Source organism: Triturus cristatus, chromosome 3_2 (assembly GCF_964204655.1).
Source record: "Triturus cristatus chromosome 3_2, aTriCri1.1, whole genome shotgun sequence".
Lineage (NCBI taxonomy): Eukaryota > Metazoa > Chordata > Amphibia > Caudata > Salamandridae > Triturus > Triturus cristatus.
In genome coordinates this window covers 826,153,083-826,165,704 of record NC_140584.1, presented here as the reverse complement: position 1 = coordinate 826,165,704, position 12,622 = coordinate 826,153,083, and the positions used below count along the sequence as shown (strand labels likewise).

Sequence of the window (12,622 nt, the reverse complement as noted above, 5' to 3'; positions counted from 1 at the left end):
GAGACTTGATATATTATGACAAACTGTCTGGTACTTATGTCCTAAAATGTTTTCAATATAACCACACTCCTGACCCCACCAAATTCTTAAATATCAGATAACACTGGCCATAGAGCCCCATGTTAATTGGACCCAAATAGGGATCCATGTTATCTGTACCAAAATGCGACCCCAAGCACAATAATTGTGTTCGAGGTTGTATCCTACCCTAGAAGATACAAGTGCAACCTATATTTTGTGGTGTTCCTTATTCTAATTGCCCTACATTCCTATCTGTAAATTCTAGAGGCCTTTCTGTCTCTACAACTTCCTGGAGTCTGGCATTTACTGCTTGCCTTCAGTACTCTAGGTGAGTCATCTCCATTTGAGGCTAAAGGAGAATTGTGTTGAGGTTCTAAATAAACTGAATACATATCACTTCAGCTCAGCCCATGCTCTGGGTTCACCATTATAAGCTTCAAGTCCTGCCTATTAATTGGTTAAGTGCCCAAGACTGACATTTCTACATGATTCCAAACAAGGCGTTTCAAGCAATTATTCAAAGCTTTGGCTGTGTGCTGTGAAGAAGTCATTGTGAAACCTGATTTCCGACAGCTACAGAGTCTCAGACATTGCAGCATACTTCAATAATAGGTCTGCAGGGCCTCTTGACACAATAGTACATCACATGCCATGCCTATTGCCTTGTCCCCTTGCATTCCAATGCAGCCAAAACGTGTCACTTAAGAAAAACCCTAGATAAGTAAATGAGAGTAACTTGGTTATCCATTTTGAGTGCAATAGTGCCCAAGACCCTCTGGCACCAGCGGAAAGACAGTATCCCCAAATACTTCCTAGCAACTACTGTCTGCCCAAGGAAAGACTTGATTGCTCATCCTTTGCTTCACAGTGCTGCACCGGATTTCCTCCTTGAGTGCATGCACTTCACGGTGACTGTGTAAAGGGTAACTTGAGGCACACCTCTTGCGATCTTTAAACTCGCTCTCCTGTTTGTCATCCGCAGGGCGCTTTGATGAGGTTCTTATCCGACATCAAGTGAAGTACTTGGGATTGATGGAGAATTTGCGGGTTCGCAGGGCAGGATTTGCATACAGACGGAAATACGAAATCTTTCTGCAAAGGTAGGTACCAACTGGTAACAGTATTGCCAGAAAAGCATGACAGGTCATTCTTTAAAATGTTATCAACATTTGATATGAACGCTTCGCATCATCTGATCTGTGTTATCTGTCAGACTATTTTTATAGCTATGGTGTCATAGTTTCAAATATCCATGATCTCCTTAGCACACTCTACACCTGCCAATACCAGCTCCGACTCACTTATTTCGGGTGACATTTCTTAGACTCTAGTCTTGTGCTGCGAATAATAGAATGCTTTTGTGCCCCACCCTTTGAAACCTTTACTTGGAGTCCTGGGTCAACATTTTCAGATCCACTGGTCATTCCATCTCCAATGACATCCTCCAACTTTGGCTCTCAAAAGCATGGAAATGAATGAGCCAGAGTTGGCTCAAGTTTAACATAGATGTAACTGGTGTCCTTGTGGCTACAGGCTCCTCTGATAGCTAAGAGCTGTTTTCGCAGGTCTCATCTGCTCCCAACTAAACTACTGCAAAATCATCTACATGGACTTGCCTAACACTCAGTTGAACCAACTCTAATCCTTTCAGAACTAGCCTGCCCATCTTAGCACCTTGGCCCCTCGGTTTCGTATTCTTCCCCTTCCTCTTTCTCCTACATTCGCTTCCTATCCATGACAGAATCTCTTTCACAACTAAATGCACCATTCTCTTTCTTACTCTGCCCCCACCTTCATCCAAAGCTCACCTGGCATATGCCTAAAAGGGCACCTCATTCCACGAGTCGGATTCTTCTCTGCATCACCTACTTCTGCTATGCCAAATCTGGGGGATTGGGTGAAGGGCATCTTTCTAAGTTATAGCCCCCTCTCCTATGGGATTCCTTTTGAGATTCATACCAATTCTTCTCACTTCAAGTTCCAGCAGTTGCTCAAAACCTGGCTCATTAATCAGTATTTTTAAAACTTTCCTCCTCAGCTGTTCTGTAGTAGGGGATCTCTGTGTATAGTCATAATCTATGAATAGTCCCGCCCATGTGCAGGGACCCCGGAGCAATCAAATTATCTCTTAAGCTGTCCTGCATTTGCAAACCTGCAAAGACACTTAAGAGACAGACAAAATAATACAGCCTAATAACAATATGGCTGCACTGGCCAGCACTTCCTCTGAAGTGAACACAAAAGCCAAAATAAAGTTTAAATGTCATTTTTATTCACATCTGACATGTTCCTTTATTGTATCACACTCCCTTCACCAAAATCCCTTTAAACAATAGAGAGGAAGGGGTGGACAGACAAGCCCTATAGGCTGTCATTATGTTTCTGCTAAAGGGATACCGTGCCTTTAAGGAACTCTCCAGAGACCCCCGGTATCCCAGGATGCACAGCCAAAGCAAGTTACTTTCAGTTCTTTTTTCCGGCTCCTGCAAGCAGGACCCTGGAGCTTGAGCTCTACCCTTTTGGGTGGATATTTGGACTAAATTTTGTTTTTTTGGATAAAATAGTGTGTTCATTCGACGTCTAGAGCCTTTCTCTACTGCATCCTGCAATTTGGTGCAATTTGACCCACTCTTAGCATGGCTTTATTTGATAAATGCCCTGAGTGTGGGAGGAAAAAGGCCAAGACGGACCCACATGATGTCTGTATCCTCTGCTTGTCATCCTCGCATGTCCCTGCTACATGTGCCATCTGCAAGACCTTCTCCAAGAGGACCCTGAGGGACAGAGAGAAGATTCGCCTCCAGGGACAGGAGAAGCAGAGGACAGGTGGGACTTCGGGGCATAGAGGATCTCATTCCCCTTCCTCTGCCCATGCTTCAGCCACTGGAGGGACCTCCGGGCAGAAAAAGGAGTAGAAACGACACCTACCGGCTGGTAGGTCGCGTTCGACGTCGAAGGCGACGACGTCAACGGCGAGAGGTAAAGCACCGGTGTGTTCGCCATCGATCCAGGGCTCTGGATCGCGGCGTTTTCGACGTCGAGAGAGGGGCCGGCGAGACCTAGGACTAGGTCGCCGTCGAGGATTCCACAGTCGACGTCGACATACCATCGACGTCGTACCGAGCCCCACGGACAGCGCAGATCGCCGTCGAGGCGACCCCGCTCGGCTCCTTCGCCGTCGACTCATGGATCGACGCCGAGACACCGGCGACTGCCGTCGAGACAAAGAAGATCGCCGTCGAGGCACAGATCGCCGTCGAGGCACAGATCGATGTCGAGGCGAAGGAGATCGACGTCGAGGCACGGATCGCCGTCGAGGCGAAGGAGATCGACGTCGAGGAGACATCGTTCACCGTCGACGTCGAGAGGCTCTCCGTCAACCCGCCGTTCGACGTCGAGGAGACGCCGTACGAGGTCGACGATCAGTTCGACGTCGGTGACATCTGGTAACACGTCTTCGGTGATTACGATCTCCAGTCGTGGATCTAGGAGACGACGGCGCTCCCCCTCGTTTACTTCAGCACGGGATAGGCCCGCCAAGAAGAGAAGGGTGGACGGGAGTCCGGACAGTGCTGGTCCAGGTTCTCCTGCAGGGAGTGATGGAGCTCCGCAGCCTCTCCCTCAGCCGCTGCCTCAGAAGCCTCCTACGCCTCCTCCGCCTCCTTCTCCTCCGCCTCCTCCTCCTAAGCGACCTCCGCCACCGCCGGTGCCTCAGCTCCCGCCTTCTCCTCGGCTACCGGCGATTCCTAAGGCTCCACGCAGACCGAGGTCACGCTCTCGATCTCGCCGGAGGTCACGGAGTAGACACAGGTCGTCCACTCACACAAGGCATGGACGACGGAGATATAAATCTCGTTCCAGAGGCACGAGGTATACGGACTCTTCTGGCAATGGACGGCTCTCCCCCTCGTTGTCGGAAACTCCGCCTACTCTAATCTCGCCGGTGGATGATATTGCCACTTTCCAGGATGTGCTGATGAGGGGGGCGGCGAAATTGGGAATCTCAGTAGCAGTCCCGGTTCCCACTACCTCTGTGATATTTGAGACATTGCACAAGGCTCACCTGTCACGCCCCCTCCTTCCTTTGGTTCCGGGTTTGGAGGAACCAGCCATGGAGGTCTTCTTGACACCAGCCGTGGTGAAGTCTGCTCCCTCACGGTTGCAGAAGAAGTACAGGGCCCCTGATTCGGACCCGGCGTTCCTCAGGGTGGACCCTCCCCCGGACTCTGTCATTGTGGTTGCGGCTCGTAAACAACACTCTATGACTCCCTCTTCCACGGCTCCTCCGGATAAGGAGAGTCGCAAGATGGACTCCTTGGGGAGGAGAATGTGCTCTACGTCGGCCACGACTATGAAGGCTGCTAGCGCCTCCGCCCTGCTGGGTCGCTATGACCGATCGCTTTGAGACTCTCTGCAACAGTTTGCTGCCTCCCTGCCTAGGGACAAAAGAGAGGACTTCCAGGAGGTGCTGAACGAGGGCATGATGGTCTCCAACCAGATCATCAGTGCGGCGGGGGATGTATCGTTGCTGGCGGCCCATGGGTACTGTCATGGAGTACACATGAGGAGACATTCCTGGCTGAGGCTTACCTCTCTAAAACCTGAAGCGCAGCAAAAGATTGCTAACTTGCCTTTCTCTGGTTCGACGTTGTTCGGGTCTCATGTGGATGACGAGATGGCCCGCATGAAGGCCGAAGCAGAAACCCTGAAGGCCGTGGGGTTGGAAAAACCCAAGGAGCAGAAGAAGTCATTCCGTTCCTATGGCAGGCGTAATTCTAAGCAACGCGGTCAGGGGCGTCAGTCTGGTCACCAACAACAGCACCAGCAACAACAACAGTTCCCGAGGCAGTCCTTTCAGAAGCGCCAGAGGGGCAGAGGCCAGCATCAATCCTCGTCGGGGAACAAAGGCCCGGCCGGGTCGAAGCCCTGAAAGGTCACTTCCCCCTCGTCCGTTACCCGCTCCGGTGGGGGGAAGTATTCAATACTACCTGGCAGAGTGGAGGACAATAACTCAGGACAAGTGGGTGCTGAATATTGTTTGCAATGGATACAGTCTTCGTTTCACCAGCCCGCCTCCACAGATTCCACCAGTGCGCTCTCCCTACATGGTGCGGGAGCTCCAGTGGGAGGCGGACGTTCTGTTAAAGAAGAAGGCGATAGAAACTGTTCCTTTGAGGCAAAAAGGAAAAGGCCTTTACTCCAGGTTCTTTCTCGTCAGAAAAAAGGACAAGAACGAGTTCAGGCCTATTCTGGATCTGCGTCAAGCAAACAATTGGATCCGCAGAGAAAAGTTCCGTATGTTGTCCCTGCATCAGATTTACCCTCAGTTGCATCGAGGAGACTGGCTGTGCGCCATAGATCTGCAGGAGTGCCGATCGCACCAAAGCATCGCAAGTTCCTAAGGTTTCTGGTAGGCAACAACCATTACCAGTATACAGTACTCCCGTTTGGTCTGAAGTCTGCACCACGTACGTTCTCCAAGTGCATGGCAGTGGTGGCAGCACACTTGCGGAAGAACAAAGTGTTTGTGTATCCATACCTGGACGATTTGCTGATCAAAGCTTCCACGTTCCGGGAAGCCCAGTGTCACTTCAACAGGACAGCTGCCTTGCTTCATTGCCTGGGGCTGCACGTCAACATGTCGAAGTCAGTGCCGATCCCTATGCAGTGTCTCCAGTACTTGGGGGCCTCAGTCAATACCTTGAACGCAAGCGTGTGTCCTTCGGAGGAGAGACGCTTATCGATCCGTGGGAAGGCCCTGCACCTCCTCTCAGCCCACTCTCCTACAGTGAGGACGGTGTCCTCTTTACTGGGGTCGATGGCTTCCTGCATCTTTCTCACCCCCAGTGCACGTCTGCATATGCGGCCCCTGCAGGAGTGTCTGGAGGATCAATGGGACCAGAGGCGGGGGCGTTGGGAGGACATGATTCATCTGTCCTAACACGCTCTCCAATCTCTGAAATGGTGGTGCTCCTCAGAGAATGTTTGCAAGGGGACTCCCTTTCACAAGGATATTCCGGTCCAGACCATAGTGACCGATGCGTCTCTCCAGGGCTGGGGAGCGCATTCGGGCCCTCTTCAGATTCAGGGGATATGGTCACAGACGGAGATGACTTACCACATCAACTTTTTGGAACTCAGAGCAGTACACTTGGCCCTGAAGGCGTTCCATCCCTCCTTCACGACGAACTCCCTGCTAGTTCAGACGGACAATACTACTACCATGTATTACCTCAACAAGCAGGGGGGCTCCCGTTCACGCACGCTGTCTCGGGAGGCACAGACGATCTGGAATTGGCTGGTGGCCAGGAACCTCACGATCACGGCAACCCATCTGCCGGGAGTGCAGAATGCCCAAGCCGATGCGCTCAGCAGGCTCGTTCAAGAAAATCATGAGTGGGTGCTAAACGACGACGTGCTAAGAGACGTCTTCGCAGAGTGGGGCACTCCGGACATCGATCTGTTCGCTACGGCAGAAAACAGCAAATGCCGCGACTTCGCGTCCAGGTACTACCAACCAGGGACACTGGGGAATGCCCTATGGATCTGCTGGTCCAACAGCTATCTCTACGCCTTTCCACCCATTCCCCTGATTCCGGCGGTGCTGATCAAGCTGTCGCAATCCAGAGCCAGGATGATCCTGATTGCTCCGGAGTGGCCGAGGCAATGGTGGTTCACCAACCTTCTTCACCGGTCTGTTCTGCCACACCGGCGCCTGCCGTGTCGGCCGGACCTTCTCACGAAGTTCGGAGGACAGATGGTTCACCCCAATCTCTCGTCCTTGAGTTTGGCAACATGGCTCCTGAGCTAGCACAGTATGGACACTTGAACCTACCTCAGGACTGTATGGAGATCTTGAAAGAGGCGAAGAGACCGTCTATGAGGACTTCTTACGCCTATAAGTGGAAGAGATTCTGCTTATGGTGCAAGGCAAAGGACATTGACCCTACATCCTGTAAAGAAGATGTTATTTTGCCTTATCTGCTGCAGTTAGCTCAATCTGGGCTTAATTTTCAGTCTATTAAAGTTCATCTCGCAGCTTTGACTGCGTTTAGAAAGGGCCCGTCCCAAACCTCATTTTTAAAATCCCTGTGATTAAAGATTTTTTGGAGGGTTTGCGTAAGGTGTTTCCCCCTGTTAGACGACCTTCTCCACCATGGGAATTGAACGTGGTGTTGTCTAGATTAATGAGGGAGGCTTTTGAGCCTATTCATAAGGCTTCCCTGCAGCATTTGTCCTGGAAGGCCGCCTTCCTTGTGGCCATTACATCGGCCAGGAGAGTAAGTGAGATTCAGGCTCTGTGTTGTCAAGAGCCGTATACTGTATTCCATGCTTCTAAAGTGGTAATGCGTACTCATCCTAAGTTTTTACCTAAAGTGATATCTGATTTCCATGTAAATCAAATGATAACTTTGCCTACATTTTTTCAGCATCCCTCCTCTCCGGCGGAGAGGTCTCTGCATTCATTAGATGTGCGTAGGGTGTTAAAATTCTATCTAGATAAGACAAAAGACATCCGCAGGTCGGATCAACTGTTTGTGAATTATGGTTCAGTAAGAACTGGTCTAGCTACCTCAAAACAGTCCATCTCCAGATGGATTGTGTCCTGTATTCAGCTTTGTTATCAGAAAGCTAATAAGACGTTAGGGGTAAGCCTACAGCGCATTCGACTAGGGGCAAAGCAGCGACTACAGCTTTGCTTAGGAATGTTCCAATTGCTGACATTTGTAAGGCTGCCACCTGGAAGTCGGTCCATACGTTTACAAAGCATTACTGCCTGGATTCTGATGCTAGGGCAGATGCGCAGGATGGACAGGCTTCGCTGAGGAATTTGTTTGCACAGTAATTTGTTGGTGTTTGGTTTTTACTCCACCGCTGTTTGTTGGTTGGGATGGGCTTGCCATTCTATTCATAGATTATGACTATACACAGAGATCCCCTACTACAGAAGGAGTAGTTTCTTACCTGTAACTCCAGTTCTGTAGTAGGGGTATCTCTGTTATAGTCATAAGCGACCCTCCCTCCTCCCCGGTGGAGTGAAACTGACAGTATCAGGCCTGTTGTTATACACCTTCAAAAAGAACTGAAAGTAACTTGCTTTGGCTGTGCATCCTGGGATACCGGGGGTCTCTGGAGAGTTCCTTAAAGGCACGGTATCCCTTTAGCAGACTCATAATGACAGCCTATAGGGCTTGTCTGTCCACCCCTTCCTCTCTATTGTTTGAAGGGATTTTGGTGAAGGGAGTGTGATACAATAAAGGAACATGTCAGATGTGAATAAAAATGACATTTAAACTTTATTTTGGCTTTTGTGTTCACTTCAGAGGAAGTGCTGGCCAGTGCAGCCATATTGTTATTAGGCTGTATTATTTTGTCTGTCTCTTAAGTGTCTTTGCAGGTTTGCAAATGCAGGACAGCTTAAGAGATATTTTGATTGCTCCGGGGTCCCCGCACATGGGCGGGACTATTCATAGATTATGACTATAACAGAGATACCCCTACTACAGAACTGGAGTTACAGGTAAGAAACTACTCCTTCTCCTCGCTAGTACTCAGTTCCAAGAGACCTCTCCATAGATAGTGTGCTCTACAAGTCCTTGTTAACTTAACTATCTGGACAGCTACTGCCCTTGATTAATGAAATCACAAAACACACTATTTAGGCTCCAATTATGAGTCGGTGCATTTAGGTGCACTAATATCATGTAGCCAAAAATAAAGCTTCTGGCTAGTATCCTTACACTTAAATCCAACTACTAAGAGTTAATTCCCATAGAATGAGGAATAACCAGCCAAGGCCCTTTTTTCAGGCAAAAATCTGCACAGTAGTTCCAATCCCATGTGGATTACCACTCGCATTTACCACCTTCTTAGAACAGGTGGTAAGTGGGGTCAATGGAGGGTGACAGTAGACAGGGTAGGCTATGCGCTGGCCAGGGGAGGCGCTCTGTGCTCTCCAGTTCCATAGCAAGGGATATGGGACCTGGGACCAAGGCTGGACTGCACTTGCAGCCCAATACTTCTGCAATCTTACCAGACAGATTTTCCAGCTGTAAAATCAGGCATCGTGTTCCTGCGTACAGGAGATTTGGGTGCTAGATTCCAGGCCATTTGTAACCAGTCCTAGGTTCCAATTCCTGTTTATGCTTTTTTTTAATTTTTTTTATTTTAACGCCATTTGGAAATAACACACTTTCAACACCTTGCATTTGTAAAAAAAAAAATAAGATTCCAGCAATCACAAAGTTGTTTTTCCTTTTTGTTTTCTTTTTTACTGACAATACAGTTGCTCAAAGTATTTGTGTCCCTGCGTGCCATTAACTCAGTTTGCCTAAGGTTGATGTTTTGTGTTCTTGCAACCCCCTTTTGGTTTAAGGCCACTCTCCTGCTGATTAAGGATCATTCACTTTAGGTGTTGATATTCCTCTTATAACACCTTTAAACATAAACGTGTTCCTAAAGATAATCAGTGGAGGATACTTTCTGTGCTTCAGCACTTTAACAGCACTGCACATGTGAATACATTCTCGGCCCTGTCCTCTTTCAGTTTTGTAAGCAGCAGCCCATTGCTGGTATTTGCTCAAGGGCCATATGGGCCCAACAATCCGTTCCCATAGTCTAATAGATACCCTCATTCACCTGTCTATTTGCACACAGTCACCCCCACACAGTCAGTGTGTTCACCCTTCATAAAAGTCCTAGATATAGTATAGACCAAGACTTCTTGCTATAGTAAATTGACCTGAATTTTACCTGAACAGTGTCATGCAACTCATCCCTCTAGGGTACAGGCAAATAAGCTTGTACCCTGACTCCAAATACACTGCCACTAATGTCAATCTTCTCTTTCCCTAGGGAGTGAGGGCACTAGCTACTCTCTCAAAAAGGGGATATGCTTTGGGTGTGACCCTGAATTGACATCAGGGTACAGTACTGATGTCTCAAGTCAGTTTAAACAGGAGAACTCCAGTGGGTTTGCAGGATTGTTGAGATCGCCGACGGGAAATACACAGGACATATAGAATTTGTGTAAGAGTCAGACAGCACAACTTCCCGAAACCTTGGAAATTACTTTTAGAAGAATGTAGGGGTTCAAGGTCATATTGCAAGGAGTTCAGCAGACTCCTTGGCTGAGGATGAAGGGCTGTAACTTTCAGACTTTTTCAGCATTGTTATATGAGCACCTTATGCAACCATAGTGAGGCATCATGGACTGGACAAAGGGACATCAGGAGAGTCAACTTTAAGGGAATAAATCATAGTTTGACGATTATATCTTAAGGTTGGCATAGGGATGCTGAGATTTTGGAGTGTTCTTATGCCTCACTGTATTTATTCAAAGATGTACAATGACAAAGGACAATAAGGATGTGAGGCCTAGATGACTTAACAGCATTAGGCCAGACCTCTTGTGTATGACTTGGATAAGCAGTGCTGCCCTTAAGGTACTCTGAGGGGAGGCATCAATGGTTATATTAGAACACTGCTTAGGCTGCGTGATGACTCTCTACCTCCACCAGCTACTACAACAGCATTGACTGATACTAGAGCAACTTGCCCTTATTGATGTCATGAGGACACAAACACCTGACTACTCCAGACTTAGTTTTCCATTCAACAGCTAATAACATGTCATCAAGACTTGACTGCTGTTTAGGCATTAAAGACATCAGCACCTGGACTGCGGATATCACGCATTTTATCTGATCACGCTTCAGTAAAAATACAGATTGATCTCCTTTGCTGTGTGAAGCATACAAGATAGTGGCACTATTCATCCACTACTAGATGTGGCGTTCAAGGAAGAACGTAGGGGGTGCATAGTGAACTGTGTTATTCAATGGTTTTGTGTCTGCCCCCTAGATATTTTGGGAGACATTCAAGGGGTGTATGAATGGCTAAACAAATTAACAATGCAGAGATATGCATACCCACCTCCTAAGCTTGGAGTTCAGACTGCAGAATTTGAAGAGAGACCATTGGGCGATATAACGAGGATAGAATGATCTACAGGAGGGCTGGTATATAGCACTAATGAGATTCAACAAGAATTTAAATTCAGATCTCTCTTCTTTTCACACCTCAATAGCAAATGTGGAAAAATCTAAACTATTTTGATAAGATTGCACTGGCTTAAAAAATGATCACCAGGACCAGCTTCTGCCCCCAGTCTAAATTCAGCACTTCCACTCAGGAATCGGAGCTGTGTGGGGAGGCTGATCTTGAGGTAGTGCTGACGTGGAAGAGGTGTGGCGCCACGACCAGGGCGACTGACTCCTTAATCTGGGGATCACGGTTCGATCGTCGGCGGCAGATTAGCCCAGCACCATGTGACTCTGGACAATAGCTTGCTTAATCTTCCTGACTGCCCCCACCGCCTAGAGACCCTTACGAATGATTGTTCGCGCTTTACAAATGTGGATTATTATTACTTCTCTGTTGCATTCTAAAATAAATATTTGTGGCGATCTCATCCCATCCCTAAGAATGTATGAGGACGGTAGACACAAAGGTGACCTCCCTCCCTCGCTGTGCGAAACTCATTTAGTTCCTCCATGTAAACTGGACAAAATCCTGGGTAAATGTAAATCATGCCCTACTGCCAGCAGTTGTAGCATATAGACTTCTCACATTCTTGCTGTGGCATTCCTGTTCCAAGATGTGAAAACTAGACTCAAAGAGAAGCTGCTATTATGCACAAAAAAGAGAGCCTTCAAGTTGGCTGTGGCTTCCCTACGACCAGCAGAGGAGAGTAAAGGCTGCAGCGTTCCACCAGGTTGTACATCATTTAGACTTCCATGGTACCCTGTACACTAATGAAGAGCAAACATGTTAACTGGAACTGAACCACTGTATAGAAGACGAGGTGGAGAAAGATAAAGGGACCCTTGATCTGCCCAATACCTGGGACCTGTACCTATTATGTCAAGGTACAGAAGGTCTGGGACATCTTGCACCATCCAGGCATGAGCTAGAGGTGGGAATGGTGGTTCTGGAACCGTACACATCATCCTTCTAGCCCTTATGGTTCCAAAGATCCCACATTTTATAATCGCATTCAACCCTATCCTCAAGTCTAATTCCCAGTGCCAACTGATGAAACCTAGGAGCCCAGTGGGTATCTCCACCATAAAAAACCATGGTCAAAATCCCTGCGATACAGGCTGTTAGATTGTGAGGATTGCAGGGGATTTAGATCTCAAAAAACTTTGAGAATCCAGTTAGCATCTCCAATTAGATCCTGGACTGTAGGAGTCTGTGTTTCTGGATGCAACCAATTACAATGAGTCGTAGCCTGTAGCTGGCTAATGAACTTTGAAAGTATTGCTCAGTAGTTGCCAATAGTATTGTTCACTAGAGCCTGGGGTGGAACCCTGTTCCATTATACAGTCCTAGGTGGGTTTTGTGCTGGACATTTGGGAATAAATGTTTGTGGAAACTCAAATCCACAGTGAACCTGGAGCCAGAGACCTTCAAAGATAGAGGAGCAAGCTTATCATATCTAAGTGGCTCAATTGTTTTTCGGTCGAGCACCTTTGTCTGTCTAATGTCCAGATGTAAGCATAGCTGATGAGCCGTAAAGTTCCCAAATCGGCCTACA

At 47.9% G+C, this 12,622-nt stretch overlaps 1 protein-coding gene across 5 annotated transcripts in view; it reads left to right on the top strand.

Moving 5' to 3' along the window:
* Positions 1 to 12,622, top strand: part of MYO1C (myosin IC) — a 416,904-nt gene that overhangs the window by 354,292 nt on the left and 49,990 nt on the right. For all 5 annotated transcript variants that reach the window (XM_085649047.1, XM_085649050.1, XM_085649051.1 and 2 more), the window contains exon 19: positions 1,004 to 1,121. In XM_085649047.1, coding sequence (XP_085505173.1) covers positions 1,004 to 1,121 — 118 coding nt within the window. The remainder of the gene's footprint in view (positions 1 to 1,003; positions 1,122 to 12,622) is intronic.